Below are 18037 nucleotides of genomic sequence, written 5' to 3'. Positions count from 1 at the left end.
ACACACACACACATTTTCTCTGTTTTGTTCTCTCTCCCTTCTCTCTCTGTTAGAGTCAGATTAAAGTGAAAGTCCTTGCGCGATGGGAATGGTCACAGGCAGACACGCACCCCGCACCCCCAGGGAGCAAAGAGGTAGCAGGCTGGAGGGGTCAGGCAGTTTGGCCTGGGAAAGGCCTATAAAGAGCAAAGGGGGGGGGCAGTGTGGATGGATAGAGAGGATATATAGATTGATAGAATGATAGAAATCAGAAGAGAAAAGAGCAAAAAGAGTACAAAGAGAAGAGATATGTGACCAACGTACAATGCACATACAACATGGGGAATAAGGTTGATTATAGATCGATACTGTAAGTTAATGGGAGAGAGAGAGGAGGATGTAATAAGAGTGGAATCCAAGGCATTTGATTTTCTCTGACTTCTAAGCTATTGAGGGACACAGAGGATATAAAAGGGATGGAAAATTAGACCCTCAGTAGGTAAAAAAGAAGAAGAAGATATATGATGATGCACTGCTTGCGTCTTTTCCCCATTTCCTCCTCCTCCTGCTCTCTCAGGCCAAGGAAAACCAGTGTTTCCCATAGGAACTGCATCACAGCATTTAACCAATGTCCTGACGTGCGCTTACAAGCATGTATTCTTGTGTGTGTGTGTGTGTGTGTGTGCGCGCGCGCTCTCTCTCTCCCTGGAGTCGAGAAGCATTGCCTGGGCACCAAATGCATGCATACCAAATCATCTTTATCAGGTATATGGGATTTGACCCGGTTTGGCTCTGGTGCATGCACAATATAATACACATCTTCATATGATTATAACAACAACAACAACCATTGAGTTTCATTGAGCTTCAGTCTGGTGTTGGTTTCAAGTTATAATTGCATCACTGTTTTGTGTTGTGAATGCCAATCATTCCAGGACTTATGTAAACTTGTTTGTCTGAATGCTTGTGTTTGCACATGTGTTTTCAGCTGAGGTGTGTGGGTGCGGGTGTGACAGCAAGGGTGTGTGATGGTGTAGTATTAGTGTGCAGTGTGGGTGTTTGTGGTTAAGGGTGTAGCATATTTTTTTTTTGAGACGCTGCTATCTAGCAACTGTTGCACAGTTAAAGCACGCGCGTGTGTTTGTGTGTGTGTGTGTGAGAAGGAGCACTTACTGCATATCCCACCGACTCAAACCAAAGCTGCGTATCCATTAATGAATTCATGTATCAACTCAAGCCTCCCAGCGTCCCCTTTTGTTTGCCCAGTGGAAACCAGAGGTGACTGGAGTGCCTGAGTACCTGTCTATCTGGATGATCCCATGGACATCCTACTACTACTACACACACACACACACACACACACACACACACACACACACACACACACACACACACACACACACACACACACACACACACACACACACACACACACACACACACACACACACACACACACACACACACACACACACACACACACACACACACACACACACACACACACACACATGCCCCCTTGGATGCAGGGAGCCCTTTTCTTTCTTTCTTTCCCTCCATTTTCCTGCTGTCTATTTTGGTCAACTCGTGGCCCGTTCCCACAGTGCTGCTGTTCCCATGGTTATCGCCGCGGAGATAGCGAATGGGGGGTGGGGGGTTGGGAAGGTGGTGGGGGGCTTGACAGAGAGTGGGAGAGACAGCGTTGCTCTGTTCCAAGAGATAGGGGACTCTGTGGCTGTAGAGGAGGCGGGGGTGAGGTGGGGTGGAAATTGGGTGGGGTGGGGGGTGAATGAAGGGAATGGGGCTTGATTGTGTGTGTGTGTGAGCGTGTATGAGTGCGAGTGTGTGTGATGTGTTGCTCCCATGAACATCACAGGTGGCCCATGAGGATTCAATCCATATGGGCTTTTGATACATGTGTGATTTTTAATTGAATCCGCTTGTAGGCTTTAAAAAAAACATATATTATTATTATTTGTACAATTTAAAATGTACAGAATGACCAATATATAACACACAAATACATTGCAGGGAGAGGCAAAAAAAACACACCTAGATCATTTAAAAAAACTTCATCAATTTCCTCACAGTAAGACATGTTCGTACCTTCAATGTCCTTATTATGATCCATTAAAAAACACCAGCTGTATGTATTTGAAGGTATGTCCATCTATATTGCGAATAGTCTGTTTTTAATTCAAGGTCAATGTTTCCGACCTCCCTTCTGCGGGTAGATGCTACTTCCTGGAGATAGATAGATATAGAGCCGAGTCTGGGGAGGGGGCAAAAAAAAAGAGGTGGCAAAGGAAGTGGAGTGGGAATGGTAGGAGCCGGGAGCTGGTTAGGGGGTGAGGGGGTAGTAGGGGGGGAGTGTAGGGGGGGAGTGCAGGGGGCTCCCAAAGAGGGGACGGATTCAGTTCCCACACTTCTAATTACTGTGTCACTGGAGACTGAAAGGGGACTGCCCCTGGCCCTAGGGAATTTGCTGGGGCCGGTCGCAGAGAGGGAGAGGGAGCAGCAGCGAGGGTGGGGAGGGAGGGAGGGGAAGGAAGGGTGGAATTAAAGAGGGTGCACGACACAGGAACTCTCTCCATCGTCCTTTCTTTTTGTTTTTTTACCTCGTTGCATTCACACTAGAGGTGAACCCCTTCACCGCCAGTCCCCTCCTCTTCCTCTGCCCTAATACCCCCCAACCTCTCACCTCCGACCCACTTCTCCTTAACCCGTCCCTTTACCCTCCTCCAACCTCAGCGCTCTCTCTCTCCCTTCAGCCTTTGTTCACCAGCGTGTACTGCTTCCTTTTTAACCCCACACCCTCTCTCTCACTCTTTTTTTTTACCTCCCCCTCTCTCTACCTCTCTGCGTTTAATGCTGTGTTCCTTTCCCGTGTCTCCTGTTGACATGAACAAGGCTACCCAGAGACACTTTGAAGTGACTTTGAACACAACTCACACACACACACACACACACACACACACACACACACACACTGATGTCTTATTCGGCATCATTATTGCCACTTAACCCTGAGCCCTTTCCCCTCTTTTATTTGCCTTTATCTCACCCGCCCATAGCGTGTGTGTGTGTGTGTGTGTGTGTGTGTGTGTGTGTGTGTGTGTGTGTGTGTGTGTGTGTGTGTGTGTGTGTGTGTGTGTGTGTGTGTGTGTGTGTGTGTGTGTGTGTGTGTGTGTGTGTGTGTGTGTGTGTGTGTGTCCTGATAATATAGTATATGACGTGTGTTTGAGTCGGTCTGTGTAGGCCCAAAAGCTCAGCAGTGATAACCGTTTGAAGCAGTAATGATGTTACTATCTTTTCTCAGCATCTCTCTCCATTGTGTCGGGGAGAAGATTGTAATTTGTGGTTGCTATAAAATCCCATTTTCAAATAGTTAACCATCCTTTTTTTCTGAGATAAAAACGCAGGCATTTGGAGTGTTCACAGACCCATTTACTGGTCAACTGAGGCACTGATCACAATAAGAATTTTGTGGAGTTGGGGTGAGCGTTAGATGTAAATGTGGACAATTACCTGCGAGGGTGTAATGACTCCAAGCCACTTAGAATTGTTACAAATAAGAAGTCATGTTGGTGTAACAACGAAGCACACATTTGATTGGATTGGAACAGCATTTAGTATATTTCAAGCATGAATGACGATTCTCTGCCACTTCATGTTCTGTCGTGTTTTGTTTTCTACTTGTGTACTACATGTTAAGTGCTTCTTCAACATTTATGGTTTTGTCAGTTGGCAATTTTCGGCAGCCATAAATGTAATACCTGCGCAAAGCTTTAGATATGAATGAGCAGCCTGAACATGTTGGCTGTCTACTTTTCTGAGGTATTTTAAATACTGCAAACCTGCAGTAAGTGTAACTTTTGATAAACTCTCATCACCCGTTATTAGTAACCTCTTCAGCTCCCTGTGCTCAGTCTCAGGAGCCTATTGGGAATGGTATGCTTATATGATAATGAATTCAAATATCCGAGCATGAGTGCTCATAAGACGGATGCAGAAATCATGAATTGCACTCAGTTTGTGTGTTTTGACCGTATCTGAAATGATGTGCAATAAGGCAATTTTCTGAACACACAAACGTATCAAGTTGTTATCGAACTTTGTCAACTCACTTATCAGACCAAAATCATATTCCTTTCACTGGGATTGTGCTTTTTTGATTTTGAATTGAAGACATGTAAAAAGAATAAACTGAGAATCTGACCAGCAGCGTGTGACTCAAACTGCAGAATTAGCCACAGTGAAGTCCGAAGAGAGCTCAAAAGTGAATATTTGTGCTGAAATACAGGAGATGTTCTAGCTTTACAAAACAATGCCGCAGATCAAACTGAAAGCAAAAAAAAGCTACAAAAGCACAGACTTTACAGAGGAAGTTTATTAGGTTCAGTGCTGGGACCCTGGTAAATCAAATTTCAATAGATTCACATCTACTGACTGACCACTGTTATGTTTGGAGCACCAAAGACATTCTTGGTAATTTTTCACCATCATTTCGTACTCCGTCTATCCTACGCCACGTGTTTGCTTGCTGAGCAACAACTCCCACATCTGGGTTACGCAAGCATCGTGAGTGTCGTACCAGCGGCCACGAAAAGCCGGTATGTAAAATGATTTGCCCGCTACCCCACCCTGTCACTGACACCTTGTCTGTCAAAAAAAATCCCATGTGGGAGAGTGGTCTCCTCTCCGTTCCCTTCGCAGCTCTCAAGAGAGAGAGAGAGAGAGGGCAGACCAGCAGCCACCACCGCCACCACTGTCAATATTTACAGTCCTAGATGAATCACTCTGTATTACAAAAACATTCCCTGCGTGCCTCTACATCAGGAAGAGATGAGGGAGGGGGAAAAAAGGAAAAGGGAGAAGGGGGGGGGGCTGAAATATGCGCCAGCAGCGATAAACGTTGAGTAAAGGAATCTGCCGCTGGCTCTCCCATGACGGGGCTGTCTCTCTCTATCTGTGTGTGTGTGTGTTTCTATGTGTGTGTGTGTGTGTGTGTGTGTGTGTGTATGTGCAGTTCAGGTTAATGGGTTTAAGTCGAGTGAGTGGAATTTCAGTTTGGAGTGTGTGTGTGGGTGTAATGGCAGTTTGGGAACTGTTAGCGCATGTCAAGGAAATCTGGGGATGTCGTAACAATATCTTGTTGAATGGGCGCAGTGAAGGCATGGGAAAATGTTGCATATTTGGACAGTTTGTTTGAGTATATGCGTGTGTGTAAAACGTCACACCACACGGGCAGAGGGGGTGAAAACATTCGGAGCCCGCAGTCTGCCTCAAATAGACAAATGTTGACGGACAGTTGCATGGATGCTCTACATTTAAAAGAAGCAGTTGTCTTTATTTGCACATATGGCAGTGCCACAATAGCCGCCATTTCTCCTGCTGAACAATTGTTTTTCTGAAAGAAAACGGGCAGCGAAGGATCCCAGGGTTTCCCCAGGCTCGTGCAGTCAAGCATGTGGAGTTTATTTAGGATTTCTCGTGGTCTTCGAAACTTGTGTAACTTAATGCAATCGCTCTGTTAGGGTTCCTTTCAAACGTAAAACAACATTCTGCCATTTACTATCCATATTCCATGATAAAACTACAAGCACTAAAATAATTTACTTTGACTATTTCATTACAATTATCTAATGAAATAATCGACACGTCAATTGGTAATTGACTACTACAGCGGAGCCACCTATCTCATTCCCCCTCCACATTAGAATGTTTAAGTTTGGTTGTTTTAATTTCAACTCCTAATATGAAAAAAAGCAACGTATCAACAACGGCTGGCTGGCGGTTTAATCCAGTTTTTAGCATTTTTTAAGATGAGCTGTTTCTATCGCCCAGTGAGAATAAGTTAAGTTAAATTACTTTACTTTACTAGTCAATAGCCCCTTTTACACAGCCAGTGAAAGCCGGGAATATGCCGGAATTTCGGCCCTCCGCCCTGCTGTATAAATGCGACCGTTGCGGAACGGGGGAAGAAAGGTGCGAGAGATTGTTCCGGGAATTTTACTACCTCGGGGGGTAGTAAGATTGCCGACACAATCAGTTCCGCCTCTCTGTATAAATGCGGCCAGCTTGTTGTTGCGGAACAGGGGGGCGTTTGACGTTCCATAGCCTACGTTCTAAACATGCGACCATGTTAGCAGTTGAAGGACGTGTGTTTAACATAAACCACGGCGGCCTGATGTCCAGTAAAAATCACCAAATAAAAGGAACGGCGTGTAATCTAGCTGGTCATAAGGTCCGCTGCTCAATACAAACCCCCACTCTTAATTTTGCAGAGTGTATGAGTCTATTTCTGCCCAGGGGAAGTTGTACAGTGAATGGGAAAGCTAGGCTAGGCTAAGCTAGGCTAGGCTAAGCTAGGCTGCGACCGGATCGCCGCCGCTATTATTATTCTAAGTTTGAGTGTATATCCACACTATATTTCTGTCTACAGTAACGTGACTTCACACAGTGTGTATGTGTATGTCTGAATGGCAGAGCACTGCTCTCAAAGAGACTCGCTCACAGCCAACCTGTCACACAGACACCCACACACACACACACACACACACACACACACACACACACACACACACACACACACACACAGGTGACGCAGTGAGCGGAGTGATGTCAGTTTGGTTAACTGTCCCAGAGATGTTGGACTCAGCGCGTAGCGAGATCAACCGGCACATCACGGGGACAGTAAAATACGGCCCTCTTAGTGCAAGCCCCAGCACTTCTGCTCTCAATTCACCGGCCAGTGTTGTTGTTGTAAAGCAGGTGACCGGCGCGGCGCTAAATGTTTACGTCACACCCGCTGCTTACAAGCACCTCTTTCATTCCGGAACGCTGTGTAAAAGGGGCTACTGATGCGCCAACATGCTGGCGTTGCTTGGTTCTGTGTAAATAACACCTAACCAAGCAGAGCCGGCAAATTGCCGCTCTTTCGTTCCGTCAATATGCCGCAATCTCTGTGTGAAAGGGGCTAATGGTTGCATTGAAAATTGTCTTTTCGCATATCCCCTCTCAAGTTACCACATTTCGGAGGGGGTCAAAGCGCAGGGTCAGCCATAGTACAGCGCCCCAGGAGCAGTTTGGGGTTAAGTGTCTTGCTCAAGGACACAATGGTAGTGGGCACCGCTGGCATAACACCAGCCACCACTAGTTTTACTAACTAACACCCTCCTGTCCGATGCCGGGGATCGAACCAGCGACCTCATGGTTACTGGTTGGCCACCTTTCCTCTAGACCATCCTACCACCCCAGATGAAGCATTGTCAATAGACCTTTTCAGGACCTTGTTTTCCTCAGCTATCAGGCATCTGAGGAGAGAGAGGGGAGGGAGTAAAAGTACTTGGAGAAGGAGAGAATTAATGAGGTTAGAGGTGAGGGAAAACTGGTGCGAAGGAGATTTTGGGATTGAAGGGAATTCTGGGAGGAGGTAGACAGAGCTTCAAGCAGGACAGAGAACAAGTAAAGAGAGAAGACATGAGTTCAATAGGAGAGAGAGAGAGAGGTGGAGATTGAAGGTTGAGTGGGTTAAAAAACAGAAGAAACTGACAGTGTGAAGCCCAGGGAAAGCACTAGTGTTATTTGGCTTGACGGCTAGACTGTTATCTGCTAGACTCTGCACAATTATCTTCTTGATTACCCCCTTTAGTGAGCTCTAATAAAGAAGGGACTAAGGGAGCAAAGGAGAGGGAAGAAAAGGGAAATAATTGTTGAGGCCAAGTGAAGGGTGAGCAAAATGCTCCAAAGTGTAAAACAGAGTTTACAAGAGAAACCAAAAGAGATTGAGTAAGAGGTAAACAGATCGAAGGAGAAAGACTTCAAAAAGAGCTGCATAAAATAAGAAAATACTTTCTTGACAAATATTGAAGTCAAAGATATGAGTCCTGGATTTCACCACAGTAAACCAATAAATGTTAATGATAAATAATGAAAGGCTTTCATCAATTCACACCATCACCTAATGTAGTAAGAAGCGTTACATTACATATTAAATTATTTTCAGTCAAAAATAAACACTAAAACTACAGTAGTGTAATGTGTATGCAGAAACGTATCTTCCGACTACTGTAAAAAAAGTGTACTGTGTGCGCTGAAAAGAAATCTGGTGTAAATTGATATCCTAGGCTCTGTAAACGGGCATGTTGCTAGATAAAGTGGGCCCTTTTTGTTCACTAACCCGTTTACAGAGCCTATGCTGTGTATTATCCATAGATGGTATATAAAATGGATGTAGCATCCAGGCTGACCTCAGTTATTCCAACTGCATCCAATCGTCATGGCTTATGCACGTCGTTATCTTGTCATAGTTTTACTTCGCCTCATGTCCCCTTCCAAAAAAGGGCATTTATATGAGATACGCCCATCTAGCTGACGTATACCTCCGAGGCGAAGTGAGGGCCAACGGGTGGGTAGCTCAAGAGACCGTGCCCCTAATTATTCATACATTTTACCCTCCAAAAGAAGAAAAACTAGCCTGCTAGAGAAAAATTCACCCCCCTCAGTGCTTTCATGGTGATATGACCTGAACATACAGACTAGAATGTTTTTTTGTACCAAGCCATAAATAGGTTTAATAATACTGTGAAAACGGCATATTTAACATAGGAGTCAATGAGAAATTGCTCCGTTTTGAAACCTGCCCCTAGTGGCCACCCGATGCAACTGCAGTTTTTGTCACTTACGCATTGGATGCTGGTAGAACTCGCTGTGGTTGGGGCTTTCAGGTAGCAGATCATGAAGAGATATTCACGGATTTTGACAAAGTGATTTTGACGACAAACGTTCTCAAGAATTGCTGACTCCACCTTTAATGCTGATGAGAAATGGATGTTGATCTATGAGGACTGACTGAATAAAGGAGCTTGTATTAAAAAAAAAGCAACTTGGTATAGAAAATTGAGATCATCTGTCTTGTGTGATTTGTTATATGTTTTCATGCATGTCAATTTCCATATTGTTAAAATTCCCGGCGAGTATGAACCTAATAAAACAAACAGCATTAACATATTCATATTCCGTTTAACACAGCCGGGTGATTCACAACCCTGGGAAAAAAAATCTGGAAGGAAATAACGTGACTTCTGTCAAATGCGTTTCATGCAGGTGCAAATGAGCGGGTGCAAACATGAGTCAGGAAAGGGTGTGAATGTGTGTGTGTGAGAGTTTTTACATCTTCATGCCTGTGAAGTATGTGTGAGTTCATTAGTGTATATTTTCGTGTGTGTGTATATGTGTGAGAGCAAAGTGAGTCAGAGGAAGGTGTGTGTGATGTCAAGCTAGGACAGGCCGCCGCTGTGGTCCAAGTTCAGGTTGCTGTCAGGTGTTAGTGGTTAGTTAGCGGAGCTGGTAATTACCTTTAGACTGTCGGGGCTGAGAACACTGGCCAGATGCCTTCAGGACACTGTGGGAAAGTACATCTAGCAGGTCACTGCCATGTCTGATGCAGTAGAAAAAAGTGACCTATCCTCCAGGTGTCTAGATACAGTAAATACAGGAAGGATGTACTTTTAAAACGGATCCACAAAAATACTTTAAGAACTACTGACCACATGTGAAACACAGTCATTGCATGTGTCGCACAAGATTAAAAGCTGTACGATAAGTTATAGTGAAGTAAGTAGTGGAATGTTGCTGCTACTGAACCAAATCAACGTAGTATTTATGTCTTCCAGTCAGGGTTTTATTATTAAAAGGGAACGACTACCCATCACCCTTTTGTTTGCTGGTACTACGTTGCACACTGACAAATGGTGTTTAGGCTTTTATTTTCCACTCAAAAGATAACTTGATTTCCATGATTAACTCTGAAATGATGTCAGCTTTTTTCATTTGGGAGAGCGTGCAAATGAAGAGAAATACTTCCACTCCTTTTCTCCTTCCTTTTTGTCCAGCCAAAGAAAACAAAAAAAACGGGGTCACTTTCCCCGCAGTTTGCGTCCGTCCAGTAAGAATTGTGCGTGAGATTGTCCCATCGCTTTTGGAGGCTTTCCAAATCACCTTGCGTGACCTTCGGACTGCGTGGGAAAGCAGGAGAAAGAAGGTCAATGCTTTTTGGCAGGTCGGCTTCTAATTACTCATCACTTCTAAGTATGAGGTGGCGCTTTTTTTTTCCAGTTGAGCTTGACAATGGACCTGCATCATTTCACAGTGCTGTATGTTTTATTTTTGTTCTTTGAGAAGGCACACTGTACAGTAGTATTGTGTATATGTTTTAGACCACAGCAGAACTTGGAACATTGGAATAACCTTAAAAATAACCTTAAAGGGGCGCCTTTAGCTCAGTTGGTAAGGCGTCCCCCTCCCGGGCCGGGCCCAGCAGCAGACCCGGGTTCGATTCCCACCCGCGGTCGTTCTCTGCATGTCACTCCCCTCTCTGCCCCATTTCACCTCTGTCTCTCTGCACTGTCAAATAAAGCATAAAAATGCCCAAAAAAATATCTTTAAAAAAAAAATAATAACCTTAAAATTGGACATTGGACATTAGCAGGAAAAGACAACATATTTAAAGGGACACGGTGGTGCACTTCTGTCTCTGCTCTGGCTCTTCTTGTGTCTCCAGTTCCCACGCTGCCCCTTTACCTGTCCTAGCACAATTTGAATCAAATCACTAGCGGCCGATTGGCTGGTCTGATCACGTGACCTACATCGGCCCTAAAAGCATTGCCTTTTGAGATTGGTCTAGGATTTTCCCATGGGAGCTGCCTAAAGAACCATTGCAGTGTGTGTGTGAGAACGTTAGGGGAAAAAATCTTCCACCCCCCCCCCCCTTTCCCCCTCCCTCTCTTTCCTACTATCCCCCTTTCTCTCCTCTTTCTTTCCACCGCCTCCCATCCTTTGAAACACAGTATCACACTTTAGATATCCTTTGTTGTCACGGCAAGGAGCATTCTTTCTCTGGCACAGCCACACCAAGTGTGAGAATGCAGGAGGTTCCCTGAAAGACACATAACAAAAGGCAGACAGGGAGAGGAAATGTAGCAACTTCAGAAAACTTTCTATAGTTAAAGGAAAATGTGTGGCCTTAACTTGCAAGAAAGAAAACCTTAAAGCCAAATTTGGTATGCTTGCAAATGTCAATCTATACAGACAAACCAGCATTTCCACTGCAGTTTGGTCAGTACATTTGGTGCTTATGGGGAAAAGTTTGTGAGTTGTGGTTAGGGAAGACATGCACCTGGAAGACACATGTTTAGAACGGCATCATAAACATGGCAGAGTGAACCGGTCGCGGGCTAAAAGCTTCAAAAAGCCCCTTTGACCGACCTGGACAGACTGTGCCGGCTGAAGCCACATCCCGTGCTACTTGATGATTACAAATGTGAGGTTTTGCCTGTGCAAACACGCAGCATTTGAATTAGTTTGACAATACTGTCAGTCCAATGCTTTCTGTGTCGCAAGACATGCATGAGCAGCAGAGCACGGCACCTTTATGCTTCTGACAACTGCGTGTGTGTAACCTCTAGCACTAAAGAGGATAAATCAAGTCCTCCTGTTCTGTGGCAACCCAAAAACATAGGAAATGTTAAAAAACTCATCCGGTCCAACCTGGTTTCAAATCTCAGATGAAAGCAAGGAGCCACCATCTGTGTTCATTCAAAAATATAAGGCTCCCCGAGACCTCAAGAGTTCATTTTGTTATGTCCATTTCCATGAGAACCATAAAGCACTGCCTGTTCACGTATGGTTAAGCTACATGTCTGTTACTATCACTATGATGTGTGTTAACTGTGCACATAATGTGATGTATAAATGTTATTGAACTTCCCTCATAATGTCTCTTTTTATTCATGTGTCTAATAGATCTCTGAAGATTCTTTGCTCTCGTAACAAGCGCGTGTTTTGATTAATCAAAGATCAAATTATTTCCTTGGAGGTTTTGTGTGTGTGAGTCTGTGTGCGTGTGTGCCTGCCGGTCCGTGGCTTAGCCTGGAGAGTTCAGAGCAGGTTCTGGCTTGCTCGACTCTGGGAAACTTTGAGCTGAGCAAATAGCTGGGTCTGTTTTCCTGGCTGCCGCCTGCGCTTGTATGTGTGAGCCGTGTGTATGCGCTGCATGTGCACTTGTATGCAGGAATGGTTTATGCGCACTGTAGTGTGTAGCCTTGGCGAACTGTAAAGTGTTGTGAATGTATTCTTTGTGTGTGTGTGTGTCTGTGTGTGAGTCTGTGTGTGAGTCTGTGTGTGAGTGAGGCAGAATACAAAGAAGAGAATGTACCAAGGGAGAGATGAGCTTCATTCCCACAGACAGGTCGAGAGATGACACCTCTGCTATTCCCACACCTCCACTGTCTAGCCGTCTTTCTCCTGTGCTGACCTCAGTTACCGCAGAGGCAAACACCGCTCTGCATGTGCACACAGAGGAGGCCACATACTTTTTTTCTGATTTGCAGTCTTCATTTAACTTTTTACCCCGGGTAAAGACAGACGAGCTGGCCTTGAGCGCGCTCCTCAAAGATCCAGCTTTGTGAGGGACCGTGAGTGTGGTTTGATTTACAGCCCACCTCTTGAGTTGAGTGCTGTTTGCTGGGTGGAGCTCAGGTGTGTTGACAAGGCTTTTAGCACCAACGTGCTGTCAGGATGGCTCACAGACGAGTGTGTGTGTGTGTGTGTGCGTGCACGTTAGGGGCAGGCAAACGAGAGGTCACTAATGTCCCACCACGCAGACATTTACCATTGAGAAGGACAGGACAACATGGACATGTGAACGTCACTGAGGCGTAAACGCTGTCTCTACACACACACTCACACTGATCTGATCGGTCGGTAACACTTAGCCCCCTTTCACACCAGAGGCAGCCACTCTGACTCAGAGAGGGAAATGTCTGTTTGTCGTTGGTGTGAATGGGTCCACACAAGTTTTCAGGCTCTGCGACTCTGTTCTACACCGGGGTTTTAACACTTGAACAGGTGAACCTTTGTCATTATAGTTTGTTGCCATGGCGTAACCAGAGCACACTTACAGTTTCACACGCTATGTGACTGACAGGGATTAAAGACACTATCTGCTATCTGCCAATAGGATTAATGAGAAACCCCTTTCCCCAAACGCCTTTCTCCCGTTATGTAAAAAAAAAAATATATATAGGGGAAGGTGGGGTGATTTGTGCAACTTTTTACTCAAAGTGATTTTAAAGTGAGGCCTTGACAGTTATGTCTCCAACTCAAATATGTACATATATTTCAGGATGTTGTGCATCCCTGGCAATAAAAACTTTGGATCTGGAATAAACTGTTTAAGAAATATAGCTTTCGGAAAAAAAGTTGTCTTGTCGCACAAATCACCCCACGTAGTGGGGTGATTTGTGCGTCATTGTGTCACAATGACAAAGTCACCATCATCATCTTTCTGGCCATCTGAACTCTCATCAGTGGTGTCGTTAAGTGGAATTGAGATGTCACTCTCTTCTGAGCTACTGTAGACAATCACTTTCTTTTGGTGACCAGCGTATACAGCCATGCCACTGGCACAACTCTCAGAAATGTACTTTGCACTAGTTGCTCCGTGCTTGTGGAACCAACTGCCACCTGACAAATGTGATTCCCCCTACATTTCTGCCTTTAAATCAAGGCTCAAAACCCATATGTACACCCTGGTGTTTCCTCCCCATTAACCTCTGCACTACTTACTTACCTCTGCACTACTATCTGTGTTTATGTGGATGTATGGGCTTTACGTCTTTTATTTTGGTTATTGTTATTTTACCTTCATTGTTTACCTACTGAATGCACTATGTACAGCACTTTGGACAGTGCAAACTGTCATAAATGTGCTTTTATAAATACATTTTACTTACTTACTTACTTATAACTCACCCAGGCCCTTGCGCACAAATCACCCCATCCCCAGAATTTTGGATAATAGGCATGATGCAGCAATTTAGGGTTGACATTGTGCTAACTATATAGACTCAAAGTGTAGCATACCAAAGCACTAAAACATGTGTCAAATGTTTTCAAACGTGTCTATAATTGTTCAGACACAATAATCAAAAAACCTTGATCATGGAAATTTTACTTTGAAAGGCAAAACACAGTTTTTTGAGCTTAAATGTGCTTATATCTTATTCCTTGTGTCTCCCTTCTTTACAGGATGAGTCAAATGGATGGCTCTTCTTAAATATGTGGTCACATTTCCAATTTCTTCCACGGTTTTCTAGAAACAAGGGGTTTTGCAACTTCCAAAATGCACAAATCACCCCACCTTCCCCTATATACAGTATCTCACAAAAGTGAGTACACCCCTAACATTTCTTCAAATATTTAATTATATCTTTCCATGCGACAACACTGAATAAATGACACTTTGATACAATGTCAAGTAGTCAGTGTACAGCTTGTATAACAGTGTAAATTTACTGTCCCCTCAAAATAACTCGACACACAGCCATTAATGTCTAAACTGTTGGCAACAAAAGTGAGTACACCCCTAAGAAAACATTTCCAAATTGGGCCCAAAGTGTCAATATTTTGTTTTGCCATCATTATTTTCTAGCACTGCCTTAACCCTCTTGGGCATGTAGTTCACTAGAGCTTCACAGGTTGCAACTGGAACCCTCTTCCACCCATTCATGACGACATCAAGGAGCTGGTGGATATTAGAGTCCTTGCGCTCCTCCATCTCCCGTTTGAGGATGCCCCAAAGATGCTCAATAGGGTTTAAGACTGGTGACATGCTTGGCCAGTCCATAACCTTTACCCTCAGCTTCTTTAGCAAGCCACTGGTCGTTTGGAGGGGTGTTTGGGGTCGTTATCATGTTGCAGTACTGCCCTGCGGCCCAGTTTATGAAGGGAGGGGATCATGCTCTGCTTCAGTATGTCACAGTACATGTTAGAATTCAATGAACTGTAGATCCCCAGTGCTGGCAGCACTCATGCAGCCCCAGACCATGACACTCCAACCACCATGCTTGACTCTAGGCAAGACACACTTGTCTTTGTACTCCTCACCTGGTTGCCGCTCCACACTCTTAACACCATCTGAACCAAATAAATGTATTTTGGTCTCATCAGACCACAGGACATGGTTGCAGTAATCCATGTCCGTAGTCTGTTTGTCTTCAGCAAACTTTTTGTGGGGTTTCTTGTGCATCATCTTTAGAATAGGCTTCCTTCTGGGATGACAGCCATGCAGACCAGTATGATGCAGAGTGTGGCGTATGGTCTGAGCACTGACAGGTTGACCCCCCACCCCTTCAAGCCCTTCAGCAATGCTGGCAGCACTCATACGTCTATTTTCCAAAGCCAACCTCTGTGTACGACGCTGACCACGTGCACTCAACCTTCGTAAACTGGGCCGCAGGGTGGTATTGCAACATGATAACGACCCCAAACACACCTCCAAGACGACCAGTGGCTTGCTAAAAAAGCTGAGGGTAAAGGTTATGGCCTGGCCAAGCCTGTCTCCAGACCTAAACCCTATTGAGCATCTTTGGGGCATCCTCAAACGGAAGGTGGAGGAGCGCAAGGTCTTTAATATCCACCAGCTCTGTGATGCTGTCATAAATGGGTGGAAGAGGGTTCCAGTTGCAACCTGTGAAGCTCTAGTGAACTACATGCCCAAGAGGGTTAAGGCAGTGCTGGAAAATAATGGTGGTCACACAAAATATTTACACTTTGGGCCCAATTTGTAAATTTTTTCTAAGGGGTGTACTCACTTTTGTTGCCAGCAGTTTAGACATTAATGGCTGTGTGTCGAGTTATTTTGAGGGGACAGTAAATTTACACTGTTATACAAGATGTACACTGACTACTTTACATTGTATCAAAGTGTCATTTATTCAGTGTTGTCCCATGGAAAGATATAAAGAAAAATGTGAAGAAATGTGAGGGGTGTACTCACTTTTGTGAGATACTGTATATATTTATTAATTTTTACAATTTTTTTAAACAGCCCTCTACATTAGCTGGCATCCTGTTAATCTTTTCATTTTATACTTTTGTCAACATTAACACATTTCAAATTTAATCTGAAAATGTGGCATACTGTTTAAGGAGGGCCACGCAACAAGCCCTTGTGTTTTTTTCTTCATCCTACTATATGTATCTTGTTCCATTTTTACTGATCTACCGTGTCTTTTCTTACAATAAAGAAAAAAAAACTCAGATTATTAATGTGTTGTTCTTTAGCGTAAAGTAACCATTTAGTAACAGTTCTTTACCCCTTCTTCTTATGTTTTTTGTTTGTTTTCTTTTTTAATCCAGGCGTGTAACAGCGATCAGTATGTGGCAGTGCCCAGAGAGGACATGGTCCGAATGCTGAAAGAGAAAGGTCAGTCAAAGCACACAGTATTACGGAACAGAGGTCATTTTAGGTGTCTGGTACCGAGTACAATATATAAGGTTTATAATTCTGACAAAAAGTCTTATGACATTTTTATTTGTAGGATTTCTGCTAGAGGAGGATAACACTGACTACACACAACAAGAGGGAGAGGACAATCTAAGTGACATAGTGACCCCCAGTGAGAGCCCTGAACTGCCCAGGTATGCCCTTCAGTGTCAGTGGGCCCCCCTTTCTGGCCTGGACCCCGACAGTTTGACCTTTCCCGGCGGTGCTCCCATACAGCTGCATGCCGTGCCCCTCGGCCTCCTGCCCAGGATACCCACCTTCTACGTCTGCACCAGATGTGGCAAGGTGTTCTGGGAAGGCTCTCACTTTGGCCGCGTCCTCTCCATGTTCCAGGAGGTCTTACACATTACGGACGAGGACACTGGAGCAGCCACATCACAGCAGAACTGACCCACGTTAAACTATTGCAGTTTAACTGACCTTGAAAGACCAATTTTAGGATTCTATTTTTTACGCATTCGGCACACAGCTGTCATTAAATCTAATCAAAATGCCTCATATTTAATATTGGTTTTAAATTTTTCCCTTTTTTTTATATTTAAAAAATTACGTTAAATTGTAAAAGAAGGCATGGAGACTGTGAATTTAGTGCGTCTAGTGGAACACTAACGTTTGTCACTTATCATTACAAATCATTTGGATATAGACTTAGTAATAAAGAAATAATAAACACAACAGTCCTTCCCTTGATAAGTGAGTTAAAATTAAAGACTTACCTCATGTATTCACATCTATTATCAGCCCAAAGCTCTGTTCAGATGCTCAGTTTAGAAAGTTTTAATGTGTTCATAAGAGTTTTAGACTCAGTCAACCAAAGAGCGTTTTTGACTTTGTCATTTTTAGTTTTTTTATGTATTCACTGTTATTCTATGGCACATTCATGTTGATTCATGGTTCATTTGAACTGTACGACATTTATTCCTGCACAGCAGGGACTTATATCAACATCATCAAACTGTAAAGCGCATAAAGTTAGCTTATGCATTAGCATGTGAAAGTGGGTTCCATTTGACACTTCCTGGTTTGTTTTTACATTGCAATTTAAGTATGACGGGAGTTCCTTGGCCTTTCTTTTGCGGTACTGTATATTGTCATTCTCCGTTACTACATTTGTACATTTTTTAATAATTTAGCTGAAAGCTGAATGTGTTAATAAACCGATTTTCATTTCATTTATTAATTTGTGAGAATCCAAATCCTTTCTTATCTGTCTGCAGGTATTTTTAATTGTCCATGTTTTTCAGAAACAGATGGTGGAGCACAAAGAGGGGACAGATTGATGAGATCACCTCAGCTTCACTGATGTCAGTCTGGTGTAACACTGACAGTGTGGGGGGGTTTCCTGCCCCGAGGCCCAGGGGCAGACAGGTCACAGAGTAACCCAACACATGCACCGCCTAAATCCCAACATATTTTCACATACCTGTCTTTCTTACTTTCCTCTGATCTTTTCACAAACCGCACATCTAATGTGTGTGATTGCAGAAAATGAAAGGGTTTTAATGTGTGTGTGTGTGTGTGTGTGTGTGTGTGTGTGTGTGTGTGTGTGTGTGTGTGTGTGTGTGTGTGTGTGTGTGTGTGTGTGTGTGTGTGTGTGTGTGTGTGTGTGTGTGTGTGTGTGTGTGTGTGTGTGTGTGTGTGTGTGTGTGTGTGTGTGTGTGTGTGTGTGTGTGGTTGGGTGGGGGCTGCAATTACAGCATTTTCTGT

General features: G+C 44.0%; 1 protein-coding gene across 2 annotated transcripts in view; it reads left to right on the top strand.

Moving 5' to 3' along the window:
• Positions 1-17484, top strand: part of exd3 (exonuclease 3'-5' domain containing 3) — a 44806-nt gene extending 27322 nt beyond the window's left edge. For both annotated transcript variants that reach the window (XM_080046317.1, XM_080046318.1), the window contains 2 exons: positions 16183-16249; positions 16365-17484. In XM_080046317.1, coding sequence (XP_079902443.1) covers positions 16183-16249; positions 16365-16720 — 423 coding nt within the window. In that variant the 3' untranslated portion in view covers positions 16721-17484. The remainder of the gene's footprint in view (positions 1-16182; positions 16250-16364) is intronic.
• Positions 17485-18037: the final 553 nt, after the last annotated feature.

The sequence above is a fragment of the Ammodytes marinus genome (assembly GCF_949987685.1).
Source record: "Ammodytes marinus genome assembly, chromosome: 18".
Lineage (NCBI taxonomy): Eukaryota > Metazoa > Chordata > Actinopteri > Uranoscopiformes > Ammodytidae > Ammodytes > Ammodytes marinus.
Note: the sequence above shows the minus strand (reverse complement) of the source record. Positions and strands in the feature narration are given on the sequence as shown.